This window comes from Excalfactoria chinensis, chromosome 5 (assembly GCF_039878825.1).
Source record: "Excalfactoria chinensis isolate bCotChi1 chromosome 5, bCotChi1.hap2, whole genome shotgun sequence".
NCBI classification, from domain to species: domain Eukaryota; kingdom Metazoa; phylum Chordata; class Aves; order Galliformes; family Phasianidae; genus Excalfactoria; species Excalfactoria chinensis.
This window is the reverse complement of record NC_092829.1, coordinates 26,455,911-26,481,520: the sequence shown is the minus strand read 5'-3', so window position 1 is coordinate 26,481,520 and position 25,610 is coordinate 26,455,911. Positions and strand designations below refer to the sequence as shown.

Here is a 25,610-nt window from a genome sequence, read left to right as displayed (position 1 = left end):
TAAGAACTTGCTTAAATATTTAAAGTTAGTAAAAATACACTCTTTGGAATCATGTATCTAAGATCTGACCCTTTTTCTTACCAAACCACAACCTGGTCATTATTTTCTCATTGCAGTTTCTCTCCCCATCTGGCAGTTCTGCAGATATGTAACTGGTAGAGCATAGAGAAATCGATTGCCGTGGTGAGATTTAAACATTGCTAGTGATGCCCCTGTATACTTACCCAGAAGAACCTGCAAATAAACATTAAAAACAAGCCAATCTTACAAACGTTATCCATAAGACATTAAGTACTTAGTATGATTGCTACAGTATAAATGTTATGGATTGATATTTAGAACTGAGTTAAAAGATTTCAGAATAGATTGTTTTGTCTATAATTATTACACTGATATTTTGTAACTATAAATCTCAAAATAATTTGCAAACTATAACTATGCCTACTCTACAGATAGAGAAGCTGAAATAAAGAACAGCTGAAATTGCACAAATAATCACACAAGTTATTTACCAGAGGATGAAATTTTAACATTCATATCACTGGTGGTGTCCCAGTATTTTGAGGTTTTGCTGCCTCTGCTTCTTAAGTGCAGTAGGTGTGCTCCTCTTAGGTATTTAAAGGATAAGACCTATGTAGAGTTTAAATATTTTTAGAGATATATAATATATATTGAAATGTGTACTTCATGGAGCCCTGTTAGTGTATTCAGTCATGCTATAAACCATAAAACAGCCAGGAGTTATTCTTCTCACTTCACAGACTGCAACCTGTTGAAAGCTGAATTATCTCTTATATAAAATAATGTTTAGGATGTCATGTGATATATGCAGGGTAGATAAACACATGTATGTTAGGAGTAATCCCTTTTCTTGTTATGAAGTTGAGGAACTTTGGTATTTACATAGAATAATAGAGAGTAATTGATTCAGAACAGTAAATTTCTGTCCAGCAAATATTTGAGCTGAGTTACACATTGCAGTAATGTCACCCACCTGTTTTCAAAATTAGCTAATTCAGTAGTTTCCAAAGTTGACTTGTCTGGATAGTAGACACAGCCACAGCAGATGCTAGAATAGCAGCTCCCAGCTATATGTAGGACTGTGCACTTCAGCAGGAAGAGCTGTTCAGTTCCCATGACAATTGAAATACAGAATGTGTATAACAGTTTCAGAATACCCCATCACTAATCAGCAGTATGGTTTAAATTAAAAGCACTTGCACTGTATGTGCTTGGTATTTATTGGGACTGCTATGCTCTGTATACATCATTAAGAGAAACTGTACAGATGGGATTTTAAAAGACTTAGATAATTATATGAATGTTAATTAGAGCTTTGTCTAGTCAAGCTAAGATAGGAAATAAAGATATCATCAAAACACACTTTTCAAAATATTACATACTGTATTACCTGTAAAAAATAGCACATTCACAAAGGTCTTTTAAGGATTATTTTTGGATTGAGTGGTTTAGGTACAGGAGTTAAATAAACTGTCAGTAATGAAAGAAATCAGGAAAGATCCCTGTAGGTTATAATTTGTGACTGAAAACACTATAGATAATTGAAATTCCCTTCATTTTTCATCAAACAAACAAACAAAACAACAAAGAAACAGAAAATAGACAATGGCAGCTTGCAAATTGAAATTAATGTCTGCACAAGAAAAAAAATAAAGGATAGCTGTCCCTCTGGCTTAACCGCATAGGTGACTAAAGCCCGAAAATGTGTGAAATGACCCCACATTTGACAATTTTGGCTTTTCCAGCAAATCTTGGCAGAGGATGTTAAAACTTCTGCTCATCTCAGCTCTTACTCCTGAAGTTGTAAAGATTCTGTATTACGAGTACAATGTATGTTTGTGAAAGTCATACTGCTTACTCAAAGATCGGAGACCAAGTGTTCTGGTTTTTGTTTTTGCTGAATTTCTCAGGCATTACAGAACCAAAGGGACAATGATGAGAATTCGTTTTTGTTCAAGACCAGTTCTTATCAATAAGGTAATCAGGTGTGTCTTTCAGGCTGGTGTAAAGTATTTTAGTTCAAAGCTTAAACACAGCATAAAAGAAAGCATACAGACAAAGCAATGTTGGAAAGGAAGTAACATGCCCTTATATTTAGCATTTGCCCACTTGTCACTCTTAAATTCTCATCTGCTTTTCAAATGTAGCGTAATCTAATTTTTATGCATACTGTATGCTCACACAGACAATTTCCTCATTTCAGAGCATGTTGTTTGGTAAAGGCTTTTGTACTTTTCCTTAACCTGTTTCAGAAATAGCACTGTCACCATTTGTCTCAGTAATATATAGTATGATGGAAATTGACATTTTTCTATACAGAAGTGAAAAGAATATCGGTTTTATCAAAGACTGAATTCCCTCTTTCCCTCCAGATAGATTTGAATTTGGTCACTTCAGGGCTTACTGTGCAGGATGATTTTAAGCAATGGTCCCAGTGGTTGCAGGCTCTATCACCTTATAATTGACCATGACAGGACTTATATGTCCAAAGCCAAGGGGTAGAGTGAATAGCATATGTCAGGGTCAATTATAAGGTGGAAGTCCCTGCAACAAAAAAGACTGTACTGATTAGAGCATGATGTTGGCATGGGAGCTGACGCTTCAATGTTATTTGAAAGGGCACTGTCAAATCCACCCTTCCTTGAGGTCTCAAAATCGGAGGCATATTATGTCAGTCGTTTATGCTACAATGTAATAAAGTTCTGCTGGATGCTGGAAGTTACAACTGATTTCTTGCTTTCCTTGTAGTGATATAGAATGCTTTATCATCCAGAGTTAAGCTAATTTTCCTAATTAGGACTTCCTAATACTCCATACTTATTAGACCAGTTGTCCCATGAAAAAAGCTTACTCTAAGATGAAAACAGTTTGAATGCAAAACAGTTAAAAACTGTTTTGATTTTTAAAGTTAACATTATTTGTTCTGGCATAATTGTACACAATAGGAACACTGGAGCACAAAGAAAATAGTCCTTCTTATTACTTAAAGCTATCTTATAAATATTTTATGACATCAGAAAATTTTTGCAGTAAAACAAATGAGCCCCAAAAAAGCTGCTGTTTGCTTATTCCCCTGAAGCTTCAGCACTTTTAGCCTACTTAAATGTTCTTAATCAGAGATGAACTGCAGCACTATTTAATAAGTGAGTCATCATCCCAAATTATCTATCACCACAATAAGATGCTGCCATTCAGTTTTAGATTTCTTTACAGAAGTTCAATTTCCTGATTCCCTTCTTTAAAGCTGTTTCTCTAAACTTCTGCATCTCTTTAAAAATAGACCAGTCATTTCTGCCTACAAGATCACAGTGATTTAAATTGTGATGATGAAGAAGATACTGCAGCTTAATTTCATTAACTTGACAGCTAATTTCTCCCTGTTCTCAAGGGTTATTACTCTGACCATATTTTTCCAAGGCATTTTGTAGTCATCAAATGCATGGCTAATTCTCAGTAAGTTAAAGCCTGTAGCTATAGAGTCAAAGTTATTGGATGATGGATATGTTGTAGGGATTGTTGGGGCTAAACAATCTTCTCATCCTCTAGAACAGTTAATGAGACATAATAGATTTCAGTATATAGAAATGCACCAAAATTTCTATTTTCAGTCTTCACTGGCAATTAATGAAACTTCACAGGAAATGCATCATTTTATGTAATGTAAACTTTGTTTTGAAAATTGTACATGTAATTCTTCACAATATAACTTCATCTCCGATCCACATTTGTAACAGTGTAACATTGGAAGAGCTCTCACATTTGTTTTGTATTTTAAAATGTTATGCAAATTTTAAAATTGAGATGCTTATTTAAAAAAAAAAAAACAACACCTTTTTCTTTTCTTCACAAGTGGGAAAATGATAAGTGAATATACAGGATTATTTAACCTGTAAATACAATGTCCATGCTTAACTTTTCCATCGCAATTAAAATAAATCAGAATAGAAAATTCTTAGTACTACTGAATTTTCATAAAGGCAGAGGTAATCAGATAATTTTTCCCCATTAAGAGTACTAAAGGACATCATTTGGAAAAAAGACAGTAGAATCCCACGGACTAAGAAAAAAAAAAAAAAGGCAAATGGAGGATTTTGCCAGTCTCACTTGAAAGCTTCCCTTCATGGTAACTACTGAGAATAGTTTAACTAATAAAATAAAACTTTTGAACAGATAACAGATCTATTCAAGGGGAAAAACTATTCAGCTTCTGTTGAATACAAATTTTAACTCATGCTAGTTTCTTCTGGAAATGGAAACAGAACGGTCATTTTCATGGAGGCACGACATCAAAAGGTTAATATTTGTTTTGACTTGCTGTAGATTGGTAGATTGATTAATGAAAAGGAAGGAGTTTAACAAAAGCTTGGAAAAAGTGTCTTCATATATGCACCTTTACTTATTAGTCAAGAATGTGAATAACACGGTCTTAGGCTAAATTCCCTCTCTGTTATAGTGGGTAATAAATACACGCTTGCCAGTCTCCTTGAGCGCTCGAGGATATGGGAAAGTTGTGGACTACATAGTTCAGCAGAAATAGGTCGAATTATTCTGGAAAATGACAATCCTTATCAAAACTAGGAACTATAGGATTACTTGCATATATTTTTAGCAGCATTGATATAGATATTGCACCAAACACTAAAGAAGTCTGTAGGTCTGATAAAAGTCAGACTTCATGTGCAGTGCAGTGATGACTAGGTCTGAGTGAATGGCTGGAGATAGACCTGAAGTCACTTTCTAAAAAGAGGTGAACAGTATAACATGGCGTTCAAACTAATGTCAGTAGGCTGCATAATCTCAGGCACAATACCTTAGAAGCATCTTTATACAGAATGCAGCAATTCAGCAAAGCTGTTTATATCTGCTGAACTTGAAACAAAGACAGAATGACCCTGAGTCCCCAGATGGAGTGATACACATTTAATAGTACATCAGTACACCACATGCTTCCAATCTAGAAGTTTTTTACCCCCAAATTAACTTCAGTGTATCTCACAGAAGTGTTGATAATGTCATGTTAACTGGAAAGTAAGTGGAAATTCAGGAAAGTTGTCAGTGGCAGTGTACTGGAACTGTTGAGTCATAGCCTGAACCATGGATTGATCACCTGGGGAAAGGACTGAGCCCTGGGAGCACAGGTGAAGGCAATTCACCAGGTGACCATAAGGGGTGAAGTCTGGCTTCACCTCACTTAGACCCCATTTAGGGGCTGATTGCCACTAGGGAAGGATCTCTCCTTGTGGAGTCCTTTCTGTGAGCCTAGATTTTTGTGGTTGAATGAGCACACTTACTTTCATGTGAAATTCTATCCGTGCTGATCCCTTTGTTGTTACATTTTTTGTATCACCCTTCTACCATGCTAATCTTCCCAATTGTAACAGGCAGGAAGCTAAAGGAGCTTCACAGGCAGTTCCCTAGCCAGGAAGACAGATGTATTCTCTTTTAAAACCTAAAATAATATTTCTGTAATAACAGTTTTGGGCATTAACAGCGGTGATGATGCTGCCACCTGGTACGGGAGGGAAACCCTTCTGGCTACAGGTGGGTCATAGGGGAGCACCTCAGTGAAGGATGCAAGTAGCACAGGTGGCAACCTCAGAGCTCTCACAGGTGCTTGGCTTGGCAAGCAAAGGACAAGGTTTTTTCAAAATCCTTGTTTTAAAATGAAAATATTCTTCTAATGCTATGTCTACCTTATATATGCAGTATTCTGTTACTTACTGGTGATTATAATACGAAGCCTTTTAATTAAGAACTACAGCAGTTCACCTTTAACTGCCAGTCACCGGATAATTGGCCCTTTTCTAATAGGCACTGCAGCTCAGGTATGCTAAAGTGGCTGTTTCTCAGAATAACTTACTGAAAGTAAGTTATTTTTAGAACTCATTTATAAGAGAACTTAATTAACTATTCCAGGTCATTAGGGATACTGCATTGTGATTTTTTAATCCTCTGTCAGGTTCCTCCACTAATATGAATTCATTATTGTTATTTTCAAATTTCTAGGCAGGAAATGGTGAGAAAGAATCACTGAGCCATCACTGCTTATCTGTACAAAGTAGCCAGTACTTCTTCAAGAAGAAAGGAAGGTTTGGTGAACTTCCTTGCTTCAGCTACTGCAACAGTACAGTAGAATATCTTGGGCAACCAGATAGACAGAGTATGCAAAGTCTTTTGTCCAGCAGAAAAAGCACCAGAGCTATTTCATCAGGTGGGTGAGACTGAAAAGATTTAACTACTGAATACATTTCAAGTTATTTGAATCTAGAGCCCTCCTGGGTAAAATGTAATTTGTTTTGCAGCCTTACTTTATTAATTCGCTATTGGCATATCTCACATGCTGAATATGCTTTTTATTTGTGCAAATAATTAGTGATGTCTTTACAGAATGGAAGCAGAAATTCCAGTCTCGTGAGAAAATGAAGCACACTTTGGTCCTGTAGTGTCATCTGTAACTTCTAGTTCAAACAGTAAGTCTGACTTTTAAGTGGAAATTTGTTTTTTGAAAGCTGGAAAATTGAGTGCAACAGAACCATCTGCTGAAAAAGAAACAACATTGTGTCAGTTAGACTAATAATAATGGACCTACGAGAAAGCAGGAGACTTCAGAGTTATTCTGAATTATTCAGATCTTTCCAGAGCTTCTAACAATGATGTTTAGAAGAGAGCTTTATAAGTCTTTGATTTTGTTATAAAGTTATGTGATAAGAAGTATTGTTTTTATAGCATCTGCATGTTCTAAAGTAGAGAAATGTGCTTTTTTTTACATTTCATATATTGCTCTTAAATATAATAAATCGGCATCTTTTAGAAGTTCACAAATACTAATTGAATTATTGTTTTTTTGGAAAAACAAAAGATTTTATTCTAGAACAGAAAAGACAGGAGGTAATGTGTGATAAAATATCCACCCACATTTTTTTCTCCCAGTAAATCAAATACCTTTACTCTGCCTTCTTTCACAGGTGCAATAATCTTCTACCAGAACATCTGTTATACAATGTTGCTTGATTCAATTTTTTAATCTCATCTAAAATCTTGGAATCCCTTGGATTTGCAGCTTTAATTCAGAACAGGCCTCTGATACCTTTCTGAGAAGGAAAAAAAAAAAGCCATTAACATGACCCCTGTCCTTTCATTAAAATCTCAGGTTTAAGCAACCTTGGTTCCAATCATTTAATAAGTTATAGAAAGCAAAAATGGCTTTCTAAGAAGTATGCATTAAGTGCTCATCACAAAACTACAAGAAAATCAAACTGCCTTGCAATTCCCAAGTATGTCCAATATTTTGTCTCACAAATGATGGCTTCCTGTGGCCAAAGCATGAGCTCAGGAAATATTTTTTTAAACAGAGGATTTTTCATAAACAGGGAAAATCATTTTTTACACTGATCTTTGCATCTTAACTTTCTCAGAAGTGTATTTAGTAAGCCATTATTGTATTTATATCTGCCCCAAATTAACCACTCTTATTTTACAAGTTGCAGGAACTTACTGCACAAATCATACAAATCGAGTATAGTCAAATCATCTGGGAAGATAAAAACAAACAGAAACAATAAAATAAACCAGAAACAGTTATTGCAGACTGGTTTGTGAACTGCTAAAACAATCTTAAATACTGTACTTGTCTCACCAGGTATTACAGAATTTATTATGGCACATTTATCACTATAATTTCACATGCTTTTTTAAAAGGAATTTTCTTACGTATTTTCTTTTTCTTTTTTTTTTTTTTTTTTTTTTTTTTTCCTTTTTAGGAACTTCCAACTAATTGTGAGCAGGCAAATGGTTTCCCAGAGCCTTGCATTTGGCCCTAATGGTACAGGGTGTTATAAAGTGCGTAATATCATGTTACATAGGGCTGAGAAGATAGCACGTATAAAGCATACCTTTGTCATCAGCTCTGAGGAACAAAGCCTTTATGTTAGTTGCACTGGTCTTGCAACTCAGTTCACATAGAACCAGGTGTTAGAACTCCTGGTCAGGATAATGCATGGTCTGTATGCAGTCATAAGTGGTTCACAGGTGATTAACTGAACCCAGAAGGCCAGGATCTGACACCAAGATACTACATGTGCCTGATGACTTTCTGTAGCAAACTCCTACAGGACAAGCAACAAACAGCTGCACAGGGGTCCGTCTCCAGCTCCATTCTGAGTGCACAAGCCTGGGGAATGGTGGCGTCTCACAGCACTACATTATGCCTAGTTATGGATACACTTAGCAGTGTTGTTGTTTGGTACTGTAAGTTGTTAGGGTAGTTGCTATTTCACCTTCCAAACTATCCAGCAGGCTTTGGCTTTGACCAGGGAAAGAGAAAACTGAGTCTGTATTCAGAGACCAGACTTTAATACCATATTGATTCAGCCTAGAGACCTGCAGTAGTGTATATTACGGGCATAAGGGTCTGGTTATTAGCGAAACTGACCCACGAGGAGGATTACGTTAGGTCTGCGGCCGGCGGAAGCTGAACTCAGCGCTGCAGGTGGACATTTCCCACGTGCGCTGCAACAGGCAGCCCTTCTCCTCCCACCCGCATTGTCCGCACAGGCCCTCATGGCACCGAGGTGACAGGAAAGGATCTCCCCAAGACGAACTGAAAGAGCACGCAGCTCTACCCGGCACCGCCGTGAGTCGGCTCGGGGTGACAAGCTCTGAAGTCCCGCAGAATTTCCTCCGAGCACACCCGGCCCTCCCGCACCATAACGAAGCAGGAGAAGAGCTGGGCTGACCTAGCAGCTGCGTCCGCCGCGCACGGAACAAGCGGCCCGCCCGGTCCTAGCGGCAGTAGGCGGCCCGTCCGCACGCAGGCGCCCCACGCGCTGCCTTCCCCGGCGCCTCCCGCTGCCGAGCTCCCCTCCGGGCCGGCCCTGACCGCCGCGCCCTCGACGCGCTCTCCGGGACGCAGGAGAAGTCGTCTTCCCTAGCGGGACCTGGCGGCGGCCCGGAGCGCCTCCCTCTCGCTCAGGCAGTCTGCCGGGCTGCCCTGGGAGGGCCTGCCGCGGGGAGGCTGCCGGACGGTAGCGGCGGTGTGCGCAGCCCGGGGTGGCGGGGAAGTTGGACTGCATCCCCATCGCACGACTCCTGCTCAGTGTTACCGCCCCGGAGCAGTGTGCGCCATGCGAGTAGTGGCTCTGATCAGGTAACGGCCAGCGAGGTGCTGGCGGCGGAGCAGTGCGCAGCGGAGAGGGGCTGTGGGTCGTGGTGCCCCGAGCACCGCCCGACCATTCCCCCCGGCTCCCCCGCGCCCCCGCCCGGCGGATGGGAGGGTCCGGCCGGGCAGGGTGAGCAGAACCACCCCTCTTTCCCCCCCCGCCAAACCACGTGCTGGCCAAGGCTGCCGCGCTGCTATTGCCGTGCTGCCGGGAACTGCAAGCAATACCGGTCTGTGAAAGAAAATAAAAATATAGTGCAAGACATTTCCGCTGATTGCTGCCCGCCCCTTATCTCGGTCAGCTCCTGTTTCGTGAGCGGGGCCTTTGCCAAGACCGTTCAGTTAGGGCAGTTCTGCTCACTTTTAGTTCAGTTTTCAAGGTTGTTTTTTGTTTCCCTTCCAAATACTGTATGGTCTCTCACGATAGGCTTCCTAGCGTGCCTTCTGAGAGGCATTTCGTTTTGCTCGTTTAAATAAAGAAGGGAGCTCCCCATTGAAGTAGCTGTGGTTTGGTTCAGCCCTGTCTGTGAGGTGCTTTATTTGCTTCTCATGTAGTCCTGCTGCTTTTTGTCTGTTTCCACGGTTGTTGTAGTGTAAATAATACTTTTTTTTTTTTTTTTTTTTGGTAGTTTCGCTTTTTTAATAATCCATTTTCTTGAAAAACAACAGTTAGAAGACAGCAAGCTGAGGAACCTGTATCTGGGGTGGGGTTATGCCTATGTAAGCAATGTGGCTTTTTTGTTTGACTGGTTGGTTTGGTTTTTTTGAGTGCATTAACTTTACCAAAGCCCTAATATTTAATGTGTTAAATTCTCTTGGGTAATGTCTGATGTCAAACCCCATTGAAGTTGTTATTTGGCTGCAACAATTACAAATCATTGAAATACTACCCAAAGAGGAAAAAATGGAACACCAAATGGTATCTGTGCTTCTCAAGATCTGCTTAAATACACACAGGGACAATCAACTTCAGTGCTTTTTCGTCTTTTATAGATAAGTTTCTGTCTCCCAGGTTTATTTATTTTGATATTCTCTAAACAGAGGAATGTGTTAAAAGGCAGGATGAAATGAAATCCTGAAACAGGTTTGTAACACAATTGCTATTTTTATGGGCAATTTACAAGGATGGATTTAGTTTCAGTAATAGTTTTTAAGAAGAATTTTAAAGAGACATCAAAGTGTCTGGAATCTTTGTAATAGAGCTAGCCTCAAAGATCAGAGGGAAAAAAGGTATTTGAAAAGTGCTTCTTACTTTAGAAAAGGTCAGGATTATGTGTAAGACTACTTTAGCCTGTTTCTTTTTCTTCTAAAATGTTGGCCACACTTAAAGTTGATAGTCTTGCGTTAAGGTGATATTTATGGGCTAAGCCCTGTATTGTGTTTTGTGCTAAATCATAGACATTTTAAAGCCAGTCTTCTAACTGAAATATGATTATTTTTTTTTTCCAATTCTTTAATTCTTGTAGAATTTTCTCAATGTAAATGGTTACAGTTGTTGACCAGAAGGATTTTTATTTTTATTTTTTTTTCCCTAAAAGTCTCTTATTTATCTGTGCCACATTGATTAGCTTTTTTTTTTTTCTTTTTTTTTTTTTTTTTTTTTTTTTTTTTTTTTTTTTCTGCTGTTATGTTGTTAGTTTACAGTCCAACCTGTTGACATCCTTGGAGCACTGTCAAACCTAACCCTGGATGCAACCAGCATCATTGAGTGTTCCTCAATAAGTATCTACCTTAATCTCTCTTGGAGATTTTTAAAAATCATTATTTAATCACCAGGTATTAAATGGTAGCTGGGCTGGAACTGTGCTGAGTCCACCTTCCTCACCCAGTACTGGCTGTCAGGTCTCATTGGACTTAGTTGTTATGTGTTTTACTGCTAGATTAGAAAGCCGTTTAGGTAGGAACCATTTCCTTCTATTTCTTTGGTGCAGTTATTTTATAGGGCCATGATAACAATAATATGGAAAATAAATAGCAATATAGTACCTTGTGATACAGCAAGCGTGCTACAAATCTTTGTTAAATGTGGGAAATTTGAATGTAGCCTCATCTTAAAATGACAACATAAAAGATTATGATAAAGGATAACAGAATAGATTTATTCTGATGCCCTCCTTAATTTTAATTAGAAATGTTAATATTGAATCTCTGTGAATGGCAAAGGCAAATATCAACTGTCATTACTTGGCTTAAGTTGTATTTGGAGTAGAAATCAGCACTAGTGGGAGGCTTTTACTTTTTAGAATGGAGTCATTCAGAAAGAAAAGAGCCTTTGTCTTATTACGAGTCTGTTCAACCTGAAATTTCACTTGAATTGAATGCTAACTACATTTTCAAGCTACCAAGTGCAGTATTCAGAATTAATGAATACAGCTTTTAATGCTCTTTTATCCATATATAGATTAGAAGAATGTTGTAGGAATGAATGAGAATAATGTCAGGTACAGATGGACCCTAAAATTAGAAATCTGTTTATCATATTTATAACACTGAAACATAAGCACCTGCTTTATGACAGTCTGTAAAGTACAAAAGGATTCCATGTTGTTTATACAACTTCTTGAGGTTTAAGTTATGCAGTAAGTTAGGGTCAGCATGCAGATTTTTACTATGGATAGAAGCCTAAATTGAAGGGAATAGCTGTATGATTGTATTACTGTTATATAGTTTCAAGATCTTGCATAAGAGAAAGATAAAAGTGGGAGCTTCTTGTTAGAGATGCTGAAACATTTTTTTCCTAACAGCAGAGAAATGGTGGTGGCCAGTAGCAGCAAGGCATGCTTCTAACTGCTGTCTGCTCTTCTGTCCTGGTCCTGGGGACCAAGAGGCTGGAAGCAGTTTCACAGAGGTGTTGTGGCTCCTGAACTGGGCTGGTGTTTGCAGTTGCAGCTTGGAGGGTGTGAATCTGAGCATGGGTTGTTTAAGTGTTTGCATCTGCACCAGCTTTAGTTTTGCTGTTAGACTGTAGTGTTTCTTTGTCAGGGATTAAAATCCATGCGAGAAAGATTAATTTACAGTGGGAGACAGGGTTCTTTTCTCACTGGTAGTGAAAAAAGTTTCATTAGGTTTTAAGTTAAAACTTATCATGTTCCATGTGGCTGTAGTACTGTCTTTTGGCCTCAGAGGGGAATGTTTTTCCACTTGTTATTCCAGCGTTTATTTAATAGACTGTAATTATTGTTTTCTGCAATTATCTGTAGTAAAAAATGGCACGTTTCATGCAGAGCCAACTGAACCTACTGCCTGCAACAATTAGAACTTCTGACAATGGAAAGTACATTTAAAGTATTGAAAGTTTGCACAACATATCCCGTTAAGTATAAATGTTAATCCAGATATGATAGTTTTCGTCAAAAAGGACAGCTAAATCTGGTTGCTCCATGGAACAGATACTGGGAGATTTGTTTGTTTCCATGTTAACTTAATAATGGGTATGGAATAATTGGTCTCTGAAGTAAAAGATAGTTCTTGTTCTGAAGGGATTCCAGTTGAAGTGGCTGTTCTTCATTTAAACTCTCAGACTAGAAACTAGATGAAGATTAGAACGGGATACCTGTTTTATGGCTACTGTGTATAAATAGGAAACATTGTTTCAGCTTTGCTATGGTGGAATCATTTTTTAGCTCCTAGTAACATCTTGTGACCTCTTCTTATTCAATACATTTGTAACCTGCTCTGATAATGTTACATTTTGAGAGCTAGGCAGGCGGGCTAAAGTAGTCAAGGAGAGTGCTAAAGTTTTTTTTTTGCAGTATTTTCACTTAATTGCCACTATTTTCTTTGTTTGACAGTGGTGGGAAGGACAGCTGTTATAATATGATGCAGTGCGTTGCTGCTGGGCATCAGATTGTTGCTCTAGCCAACTTAAGACCTGCTGAAAGCACAGGTATGTAGGAATCCATAGGAGCTTTTTGCTTGTTTGTGTTAATTAGAAAAAGTAGGCTGACAGCTTTGCTTTCAATATTTACATATTGAAGGGCAGTCTAGAAATCTCAGGTAGAAGGAAGAAAATGATATGGATGCCTAGATGCCTATTACATTTAATTTATTTTTCCTTGAAGAGAGGGGAAAAAAAACAAGAAAACAAAAAAAAACAACAGGAAAAAAATCCCACAAGATGAAGGTTGGTAAAAGAAAGGCTTAAATGTTTTTTCTTTTTAAAAAAGCACAAATATTTCTGGTGGTATGGGAAGAGGTTGTATGAGTTAAGCAGCACAAAAAGTATAAGTTGGAAGAGAAAATGATCAAACAGAATGAATACTCTATTTCTAGAAATTCATTAAACTAGCGTAAACCATTTTGCCAAAGTAAGGAGTTTTGAAGCTGCTTGTTTGTTTTTAACTTCATGCATCTTCCTCCAATAGTCTAGCCCAGTGTTTGTGAACTGAATTGTATAACTGATCTGAACTGCAGCTTATCTTGGTACAATTGTTCCTTCCCTTTAGCTTGGACCAGATTTCTGATGAGTTTCACACTAGGCCTAGACTTACCTCTACGAAAGATAATGGGATCATGTCAGGTAGTCTAAATCAGTGGTGAGCTGAGCAGGGAAGTGTCTGCTGCTTCTGTGTTTGTCTAAAGCATAAAATGATTTGTGTTGTTACCCAGCTGACAGGAGAGTATATTAAATATGTTATAGTATTAACATATGTTAACTGTTCAATCCATCAACAGTTAACCTGGTAACTACATGTTAGGAAACTACGCAGAGAAAGTGAGAGAAATGGGAGCTGACATCACAAATAAATCATGGACAGACATAGCAAATGCTTGGGAGTACAGGAACAATTTATTTTCTTCATAGCTAGCACGTAATCATGTATAATCTTATTGAAATAAGTTGTCTTTAAACTAATTTATCCCCATCAGAAATGTAGAATACTGTCATTAAAATCATAAAATGCTGTCTTTAAGTGTGTAGTTTGGATATTTTGTGGAAAGTTAATTGAGGTGCTTCAGGCAATGGCAGATTCTATGCCATTCATTTTATTTTATCTTGCACCAGTGCTGCCTGGAGAGTCCCAATTAATAAAAAACCTATGTGTTCTGAACTGAATATTGGTTTAAAGACCTTGTCATTTTTTATTTATGTTGGAAAATACTGACTTTTCTTTTAAATCAACTATTCTGGTTTAGGTTGGTTAGTTGTGATTATGTGTTTGGATTTGCCCATTTTAAGCAAATACATATCTGTAACTATTGTATGGCATCAAATGTGACATGATCTAATTGTTACGTCACAAATTAGTTACCTTGGTCAGTATTATAGATCCTTCTCAAGATGTGCTAGATGTACAGCAGAGCTGCTTTAAGTGTTTATGTGTAAATTAAGAGAAGTTCCAGTATGATAGATTAGCATTAAAACAGTAAACTGAGATAGCTTAACAAATGAGATGGAAATTTCAGTTATATTTTTAACTTACGTTATTTGAAAGATTTTATATAGAAACAGTTTAAGATTTATTTTTAATCTATGATGCTGCATTGTAACTGTTTTTTTCTTCATTTGTTAGCTACAAACTGCTTGTAAGAAATTTCAGTTACCTTTTTTTGTCCTGATTAAGGAAATAGAATGTGATCAGATCTTTGCTGCTAAGTTTGGTTATTAGAATGAGTGAAGGTAGAAAGGACTTGTTACTGTAAGAAATTTTCTTTTCTTCTTGAATGTTAATCAATGTCAGAACATTGTAGCAATCCTCTTTTATTCCACTTTGGCTCAAATAATCTGCTCTTGTCTCTCGATGACCATGAAAATGATGTAAAAGCAGAAAGTTTTGAAAATTGTGACAAGCCATTACTTACTTACAGTGTTGCAATGCATTCCGAATTTCTTGCTCTGAATATGCTGAAATGCACTTGGGTTTGTGTCTCTGAGGTGTACTCCTATTTGAATTACCATATGAATAAGAGAAGAATTGGACCAGTCTTGGATATTTGAATGAAGCAGGGAAGGAAAAGCAGACCCCACAATTTCCAGATAGGCAGTGTATTCCTGATATATGTCTGTTGGGTTGTGAAAAACAAAAAGCATCTTCTTTTTCCCCCCCATGCTTATAGAATTAATGTCATTAAACATCTGTTGGTGAACCAAACAATATTAACATTTAGATTTTTTTTCAGTGCTTTGAAGTATTATGATTATTTTTAACTGTTGAAATTATGTAGCTAATGAAATTATTTCTTAACTGTGGCAGGGCAGACTGATGAATTGGATAGCTACATGTATCAGACAGTAGGACACCACGCCATTGATCTGTATGCTGATGCAATGGATTTGCCACTCTATCGTTGCTTCATAAAGGGTACCAGCATAAATACTGGAAAAGTGTATACGACATGTCAGGAAGATGAGGTCGAAGATCTTTACCACCTCTTGAAACTTGTTAAGGTATGATGAATGAAAAGTATGAAATACTTGAGGACAGGTGTGTTGCTTCAATATACTTTGATTGTTTAAATAGTTTGATTCATTTGTGAATTTAGGTAAATGATCCCCTGAGGAAAGCTTTGAGAAAAGTTTACAACACTCGCACATTTAAAAGTTTAATGTCTGTTATTTTTTTCTTCCTTGCACTGTAAATATATGGTGTAACTTTATTCACTTTATCCTTTTTCTTCCAATGTAAGTCAGATTAACCCACGTTTCAGGCTGAACCCGAATGTTTATATTGTTTCATATTTGAAGTGTGTTGTCTGATTACTCAAAAAAGAGAATTGAGGGCATTTCTGCATTTATGAGTGTTTGGAAAAATGCATCTAGACATTTCCATTTGGTTGTGCATGTGCTATATAGGCTAGAATATGTGTGTTTGCATGTTGCAGATAGCCCACAAAGTATTAAGGAATGTTTTACAATTGTGGTTCTACAGGTTTTGCTTTTGGTAGCCCTGTAACTATATGCTACTATATAACATGATAGCCATGACTGCAGTGCGTGGTACTAAAACAATACAGTGTATAGGAAAACATGTTTATTGTTTCTAAAAATAAATATAAATTATAATAAACAAATAATTATAAATAAAAATAAATACATATTTACTTTTATGGATAAAGCTGGTAGACTACTTTCTGAAACTTTAACTGAAGATATTTCTTGTCTTCAGTTCAGGTACTGAGCATTTCCTTCTTCATTTTTTCTCATTGAACTGAGGTTTAAACCTGAAAGCTTTAGGTTTATTCTTTGTTCAGTAAAAAAAAAAACAACAAAACTTGCAGATTAGACTAAGAATGAATATGGCTTGAGTGCAGAGTGCTTCCTGAACCAATGCTGAAAATGGATGTTACGTTTTTCTAAACATCTTTGGCAGGAAAAATCAAGATCATGTACCTGTGTTGAGTATGAGGCTACTCCAGAGGAGAATAGTGCACGTAGGCTGTATTGCACCCTAGAGTGTTTCATGGAAATTTTAAATAGAATGTTGCACAGGAATTGAAAGAAATATGGCACAGCACTTTTATACAATTTTTGAACCATGATAGTATTAGAAATTATAGAGAAGAGTATAGACTGTCTCTTAAAGCTGTATGATAGCAGCTTTCTGGCGCTGTGTAAGATAATAAATTACTGATCAATTTAATTAAAAATGGTCAGATTAATGGCAATTAAGATCATACTTCCTTTTCGATCCTTGCTGTCTTTGGAGAAATGGATGCTTGACATAAATTAATGCTAATGTTAAATCATGACAAGTTCTGCTTTGGAAGTTAATACATGGTAATTATAACTATAGCTGAAAGAGATGTTATCAGGTTGTCTGGAACCAAATATCTAATTCTTTCCTGTACAGAAACATTAATTCCACTGCATGATATTTTAAAGGCACAAATATTAACAATATATTGCTTTTATGTTAGTTTTTAAATAAACATGATCTTATAGCCAGATCTATCTATGAAACTCCAGTGCAAAGTTTCAGTAGAAGTCTTGCCTATTCTGATAGGTAACTACATAATTATCAGGGGTTCATAATCTGCAGGAGTTGTAACTCTTTGTATTTTTAATTTTAAAGAAAATATTAAACTTTTTTTCTCTGTTGAAAGTGACTTCGAAAGCTTTCTATTTTAAACTTTTCACATTTATTTATAACTGTAGTTTTGTACCTTTACTGTGTAAATTTTAATTACTGGTGATTTCTCTTTAGGACTTTTCCCCAGGTATGTTAATATCTCAGTTTGCTCTATGTTGAAGGCAGGAGGGGAATTCTGAACGAGTCTTGCAAGAATGCATCCCTAAGTGGTCATAATTTCAAAACATTGGTGAAAGTAACATAGCTCTGTTTTTCTGTCAAATGGTTTGTGCATAACTGTAGAGGAAAGGTGTATTGAGTTGAAAATTGCTTAAAAAAATCGCTTTCACATGGTAAAGAATACTTGTATTGAAAGTACTTGTTTAGTAAAAAGAAATAAAAAAATAAATAATTTAAACCATATTTGAAAAAATAATGTGATGAAATTAAGTGCATTTGATGTTTATAAAAACATCTTGTTAACATGACTTTTAAGAATTTAAATATTCCTTTGCAGTGCTAGGTACCCAGGGTGACAGTATAGGATTCAAAAAGTGATATTGACTGTTGATGACTATAAACCAGTTAATTTTCTTGTCACAAACTCAGATGATTTCATATTTATGAAGTAAATCTCTGTTTATGTTCCACTTGCCTAATGTCCTCTTTTAGATCATCTTTATTCATTACATATTATGAAACATATTAGAGTATTTATGTGATGTCTAACCAGGCAGTCCTCACCTGATAGCAATTTTTCTTTACTTTGTAAGATGTGCAAATTCTGAAATCTAATGAATAACTTAATTTATTATCCATTATACTGTATTTTGAGCACTTACTCCCAGTTTGCCCATGATTGTTGCTTCACATGTTGGGGCTTTCTCCAGCAAAGTGTTATTCTCCTGCATTAGGGTTTCTTAGTTATCTGAATTATCCTTCAGGGTTTTACCATGTCACTGCTTTTTGAAGTGTGTAGAACAATGTCTTTCTCTTTAATGATTAGAAAGAATGAAGAAGGGAGGGGTTTCTAAGAAACTTTCCTGTAACACACTGCTCAGTACAAGCTATTTAACTACTTTGTCCCTTTTCGGTGTAATTACAATATTGTCCAAACAGCACATTGATGTTTTATTCAAGCACATAATGGTGAAGCAGTGTGAGATGTCTTGAGTGTTGAATTGTTTTCTATTGAATGTTGGGTTGTGTTTTGTACCCCATGGGTTGATAACTTAGACCTATGCCCAGGGCAGCAGTTTTTGCAGCATCCAGATTCTAAGATCCAGTGCAAGATAACTTGTTTTACTTCTAGGATTCAGTAAATTGTTGTGTCTTCTTTCAAATTTCTTGTCTTAACTACTCTGCTCTGTGAAAGCTTTGCTTCTATTTGGTAAGTTTCCTCTGTAATTTGTAAAAATCTAGAACTATCTTGCCAAATAGTTGTTTTCTTCAAGATATTCTTCATCTTTTTGTATAATGTTTTTCAATAATTATGTGTTTGTTTGTTTTTTTTTTTTTTTAATTAGTATTTTGAAAAATTGTTTCTGTTTTTGCTTCCTTGTAATATATTTGGGTCATATATTTGTGTATGTCTATTATAGAGTATGTAAGTTGATTTTCAGTGTATTTTCTGTTTAAAAATGTTACTTGTGTCTGTTTTTTTGCTTTGCATTTTGTGGGTTCAGAACCTATGAGATTATGAACAACCCCTAATGTTATACTTGAAAGAAATTAATACTTCAGATCTCAGGACGGAGGGATTATTAGTTATGGTATCATCCATTGATCATTACATGAACAATAAGAGTTTGATGCTGAGTGTATTGGATTTATGAAATGTTTTAAACAAAATAACCTTTTCTTTTGGTGCAGAGATGGAGCTTGAGAGGCTTGAGAATGGAATACAAGATTATTCTTTGTACTTTGTTTAGGCATTAATTCCCTTATTGAAAATAAATCTTTCAGTTCCTCATTATTGCAAATATTCTTCTGTGTTAAGGAAATAGTCTTCCTTTCGCTGATCTGCAGAACTGAGCTGCTGTAGTTGATGGGTAAAATGAGTTCTCAGATTCATTTCTGATGACTGACTTTGTGGCTGCTGCACAGCCAAACTTCTGGGTGGGTGCTCCTAGATTAAAAAAAAAAAAAAAGCATGAATAAATCTACTGAAGTCTGAATCTACTGAATCTACTTCCAAAACAAGTATTATCTCACTGCTGAAAATGTGTTATGAAACAGACAGTAACATACTTAGAAATAATCGTTAGGTATATATGTATCCATTTTTATGGTCTCCCTTTGTCTTCACTGGTAGTATTTCCATGATTAGGAGTAATCGCATACATTCAGTGTATGTGAGTAAGGTTAATAAACTTTCTGAGGAGTCTTAATGATCTAAATATTACCAGCTATTCAAGAATCTTTAATGTGGGGACTTAAGCATGATGTTCTTCAAATTATTTTTGTATTTTATGAAAATTAGGACAAATGAGGTAACTTCATCCATTTACTGATGGGATTCAGAGGGCTTGGAACAGTTCAGTTCTAGTTCCTTGAGTTTTTGGTTTTGGTTTGTTTAGGTTTTTGTTTGTTTGTTTGTTTTCAGTTGAGGAAAATCTGGTGTTTTTTCTGTTGCAATTTGAATTATTTGTGTATGTTATAGGCTAATTTCTTCAAGCCATATTTCTCAGAAATTTTGAGAGAGATTAAATTAGAGGATGAAGTATTTGTCTATGTAAGTTTTTTGAAGTAATTGCCATATTTTAAAATTGTTGCAAATTGTGAGTACTGTGCATTTTGTATTTAACTTCACATATACTTCAGTGATTGAAGAATTCACTAGAACAAAAAAAAATGATAATGTCAGTATTGAAAAAACATTCTAAAATACAGTAAATGAAACAATGAAACAATGAAATTTGGCTTATTTTGTGCCCTTTGTTTGTCGTATTGATTACGTAAATATTTGGATGCCTTATTTTTTTTTAGCACATTTCTGTTTGCCTATGGATATTAATTTTGTATATGAACTTTTAGAAATTTTATAAAATGGCTTTCAACCCTAATAAGAAATACCCACCAATGCTTGTTTATAAAGTAGCATTATTTTTTAAGGCAAAATATTTTATGCCTTTTTTTTTTTCCCCCCCATGCATTATGCACTAAATTTATCTAGAGTGACTGTTCCTCCACTGTCCATTTGGAGTGAATTTGTCTGTGAGAATGTTAATCGTCCCTTTGCACTCTTCATATTCCATTGATTTAATTATTATTACTTTAATTGCCTTTGTTTTATTTTTTACTTTTAATTCTGGAGTGGCTTTTTCCATCAAAGGGACGACTATTGTCAGCAGCAGCGAATGAGAGGATGAGTTAAGGGAAGAGGGTAAGAAGTAATCACATTGTTGGCAGTGCTTTTTGGTGCTGTAAAAATAATTATATGTCGTGTTTCATTCATTATATGTTGTTGTTGTTTTGTTTGGGTTTTTTTTAGTTTGAATTTTAAAATGAGGTGGGAAGAAGGAAATTTTGTAGTCAACAGGATGCCTGTCATTCTCCGCCTCATCTAAGCTATTCAGGAGGGGTCCATTTTCCTTCAAGAATGGGATCTTGATCAATGTTTGAGGTAGTTTCTTACCGTGAGAAATGTTGAGCTTTATGTAAACAAAAACAAAAGTCACTATATTTCTTTGTGTTAGGTGTGTGGAGTTTTTTTCACTCACTCTCATTTGTGTTATGTTAATATTGAATAAGCAGAGACAGTCAGGCTGGTGGTGAAAGATGGTAAACAAGCCTGAGGGCTTGTTCTGGTCAGCTTTAGACCCCTGATTGCCAGGTTTTCCTAATTTCCCATTTCCAGGGCATCTCTTGTATGACCTTGCTTGCTGAATATGATGCTCTGGGTTGCAGGATTCTCACGTGCATTTGGAAATAGGCAGCCAGGCATTGTTTACAAGACGCCCAATGAACCGTGCACTCACAGCAAGTTTGATAAACACACATTTCCTCCTTTTATCAGTGAGATTGCAGAATGTGAAGTATGAGCTTCCAGTTTTATTCATTCCCTTCAAACCTTTTCCTGTTTAAAAACTGAATCTCACTAATTGGATGATGATACATCCTTGAATTTTGTTTTGCTTTTTTATTATTGTTGTTTTGAATTCTACTTAGTGGTCACTGACACTTTATTCCAGTGCCTACCTTGACCAGGTTTGGCAGACGTTCAGATAAAAGCTTTCCATTTGTTCAGTGCAGAAAAGGTTCATCCCTATCAATATAAAGTGAATGCTAATTAACAGTAATGACTTCTAATCACTTAGCTTTTATGCTCCTCTAGGAGCACTGCTATTATCCAATGTAGTTAAGTGAAATGGTTGTATATGAATCAACAATGCGGTATTTCTTCTAGCAGCTATTGCTCATAATCAAGCTTTGAATAAATTACGATAGTAAAATTGGTTTTAATGTTCTGTATTGCATGGGGAGAAAGGAATCTCACATATCTTGTTAAATATCTTGAATATTTAGAGAGTTATCTATTAACGTTTTGGCATTCAGTATTGTAGTTAAATGGAAAAATACATTAAAATGTTTAAGTCAATTTTATAAATGTTATCAAAACTTTTTTCATGGTTTGAGTTTTGTTTAAGTGACATGCATAGACTCAGCAGCCACAGTTACAGCTCCATTTGGATTCAATTGCATGTCTGTAGGAATGAGCTACAGCATTTCTGAGTTAAATTGCAGAGAAGTTTTACATAGAACTAACATATCTTAAATTAAGCACTTCAGCAACATTAGTCTAATGTTGTAGTTTGTTTACTGGGTTAATATTAACTTCTTTTATTAATACCTTGTGACTAAGAAAAGCTGGCTTTGATGATGTGCATGCAACACTTAAAGAGGAGCGTGAAGATAGTGAGACTTCACTAGTACTTGAAAACAATAGATAGAGTAAGATGAAGCTTTTTAAATAAAATTGGAATGTTGATCAGAAGCAATGCTAATGTAAACCAGTAGCTAAATAGATTGCTAGACTGGTAGTGTGTTCAGCAATCACAAAGTAATTTCAGTTTAAAACAGAGTTAGCCTAAAGGCAACACATACACCAAGTTGAAATTTAGTGAACTTTCCCAATTTATATTTCATTTGTGGAAGCTGTAAACTGTATTTTTGGAATCAGAACATGAAAAATCTGGACGAAACCTATTTCTCAGATATACTTCAGTTTGGTGTTTGTTTTGTTTTTGTTTTTGTTTTTTAATGATTTCTCTTTTATTAGCAATTTCCTTGAAATTATCACTTAAATCACTTAGAAGGAATCTAAAATCTTTGTATCTGTGAAGAAACTGGGATCTTGGTTGGTAAATCTACTTCTGTTGTTTATTTTTGCAATATTGTGTGTATATTTGAAAAAAAGTTTTCCTTTTTTTGTGGCAGATACTTTTTGTGTAGTACCTCTGTCTTTATGTGCTTATAAACACAATTCCTTCATAATTACTATCACAGTTTTTGTGCATAGGGTTGTGAGTATCTGCAGGCATTGTGTGTGGTTTCAGTTTTGTTTGCTTTGTTCATTCACACACATAGTATAGACAGTTTTCAGGTAGATGTTTTGTCTGTTTACTTGAGCATCTTCTCTGTTAGCAGTTATTCTTTGGTTTACTACACAGTCATTGCCTAACTTGATTTGAAAATACCTTTCTTTTAGCCTTTTCTCTTTAAATGGAAATTCAAGTCAGTGTTCTTAAAAGTCCAATATCTTTTCCTATAGTACTATAAAATGTGCTGCTTGTGTTTTTTGCCAGCAAGTTGTTAAAAAATGAGGAACGCCTTTCTCCTCTACAGTTTCATTTAAGTGAATGGTACTATCCATATCTTATTACAGTAGTTTGGTACATGGCACCTTAACCCTCCTTCCTAAGGATAAAAATTTTAAAAAGAAAAAAAAGAAAAAAATATAGTTCTATTCTGTGCTGCAGCACCTGGCTGCTTTTTATTGTTTACATTTCTCATTAGGCAGCAGTAATACATGCTTTAAAATTTATTAGTTTTTAATGAAATATAATTGGAGTTAATTCTAATAAAATGCAATCAAGGAAAGGAGAGCTTTCATATAATTGAACAGTAAAACATTTATCAAATTTGTCTTCATAAATTTTTGCATCTCTGCTCGTTCTTTGTGTAGAATTCATTTTGCTTTCTTATGCAGTTACTAATTTATTTAAGCTATTTAAGCTAACCTATTTAATGACCACTCTGTCTGATATAAATGTCATACACACAGCAATTGCATGCTCCCATTGCTTTCAGCTGGACATTTTCTGATCAGTGTTTTTAGAGATGATTCTTCTGGAAAGGATAGGATTTCATTTTATTTGTATTGCACCAACATGATTATTTTCAAAATAGAAAAGATTGATTTGTATTTGGCATTACAAAAGAAATAAAGCAGAATTGGCCTTTTACAGATAGCTGTGCAGTATGGAGATCCTTTGTGTTGTCTTTGTGTTGATAAATTCTATCTGTAGAACTGCACAACAGTCATTACCCCTTTTCATGTGGATTACGATTAGGATTCCTGAACCAGGTTGCTGTTTGCAAGGATAAGGTGGTGCTGTGATTAGTTACCTACTCCATGGAAAGTGCTACAAAGGAAAATGTCAGATGTCTGTGCTCCAGTATACCTAGTAGTCTGACGTTCCATTATATAAACTTTTATTTAGTCCATTTTCCTTCAGAAACACATCTTCAGTCTTTTTGCCTTATTACCTGTTAGGAGTAGTGCATTTGCATGGTCTAACTCTGGAATCTTTTTCTTTCTTTATTTTCTGGCAGTTTGCTTTTGGGCCTTTTCTCAGTTGTAACTCGAGAAAACTGGAGCAACAGTGCCCTCTATAGTTCCTCCTTATGTGCTTACTCCTTACAGCTGGTTTTGAGCATTCAGGTAAAGAATGGCGTGTTTAAACTTATTTTTAACCCAAACAAAGCCCCCCTTTTATAAAGGAAACGTTTTGATTTTCACTGACTGTATTACATAAAATAAAGAGAACAAAGAAGAATATTCTGAATACTCTTGCAGGTTTAGAAGCTCTCATCATTATCTGGAGAAAAACTGAAATTTCGTCAGGCATTCAGGGCAGTCATTAAAGCTGGATAGAATTTTGAGTTCTGAAGGTTTTCTTGAAGTGTGTGTGTGTGTGTATGTTTGTTTTTATGTGGAGCTTCATAACAAAATAATCTGAAACTTACTTTTTGTACTTACTGTTTCCCTTGAACTAGATCTTGCATGGTCTGTGATGTGCTTACCGGCAGAACACCTAAGCTTTATTAATGATGTTGTTTTAATTCACACACTGACTGAAGAAATTGTAGTTCATTAGTATTGATTTGTATCCAAAACTGATTTACAATGTAGATTTCTCTTTTACCTCATTATAGCTTAATATGCAAATACCTTTTATTCTGTGTTTTCTGCAGAACTTGTTGGTCAGGGTTAATACACGTTCCCAGCACTCTCATACATGTGTATTCTCACTCTCATTCTACCATTTAAATACTATAAACTACAATAAAAACATATGACCTTTTAAAAAATAAATGTTTTAACTACAATTTGTTAATTCTGTAGCAACATCATAAGAGTCATTCTGTGAAAAGTTAAATGAATTTATTTGAGGATTGGGGGTTTTAATGTACGCGTAGAACACACTCTTAATGCACTTCTATGAATTGAAAATCATAAGTTGTTGTAGTAAATTATAGTTAATGATGTAACTATTGATGGCTATTCAAAACATTCCTGTATCTCTAATGATTTATGTAAAACACACGTCTGCCCACATCCCTTAGTCTGTTTGGAACAGTAGATAGATAAAAGCACTAGCCTGATACATCTTAAGAACTCTTTTTTTAACAAATCGTAATTCTTTTGGAGTAAATAGTACATCACAAGCCACTTTAAACAGTATTTGAGATTTGGTAAAAATGAAGATGAAATTAAAATGGCTATCCCTGACAAGTGGCAAGATGCTTTGAAAATGCAGTGTGTCCAAGCTTCGATTTTATTTATTTATTTATTTATTTATTTTGTTGGCCTAGCTTAATGGGTAATCTCTACTTATCATATGCAATCTTTTCTTTGTGCCAGTTTGTGTGATTTCATATACTGGAATGTTGCTATTATGGCATAATGTGCACTGGCTAATACAGAGAGTACCTCTAATCTATTACCTATTAACATAAAAAGGTTACAGACTTTTGGGTAGATTGGTTTCATTGTTGTTGATCATTTGTTTCAGTAAAGCAAATATTATTCTCCTGGAAAAAATGTAATGTTAAATTGGGCAAAATGACTTTACTTAACTCTAAATATAAGTAGAATTGTGAATCAAGCTTAGTTCTTGCACTGATTGCACAATTAT

General features: G+C 35.7%; 1 protein-coding gene across 3 annotated transcripts in view; it reads left to right on the top strand.

Moving 5' to 3' along the window:
• Positions 1-8,967: 8,967 nt before the first annotated feature.
• DPH6 (diphthamine biosynthesis 6) overlaps positions 8,968-25,610 on the top strand; it is a 176,131-nt gene continuing 159,488 nt past the window's right edge. Inside the window, exons 1-3 of one of the 3 annotated variants that reach the window (XM_072337782.1) lie at positions 8,968-9,166; positions 12,970-13,064; positions 15,373-15,566. In XM_072337782.1, coding sequence (XP_072193883.1) covers positions 9,144-9,166; positions 12,970-13,064; positions 15,373-15,566 — 312 coding nt within the window. In that variant the 5' untranslated portion in view covers positions 8,968-9,143. Of the gene's footprint in view, positions 9,167-12,966; positions 13,065-15,372; positions 15,567-25,610 lie in introns of those variants that run through there. The other 2 variants (XM_072337780.1, XM_072337781.1) reach the window with 2 other exon arrangements.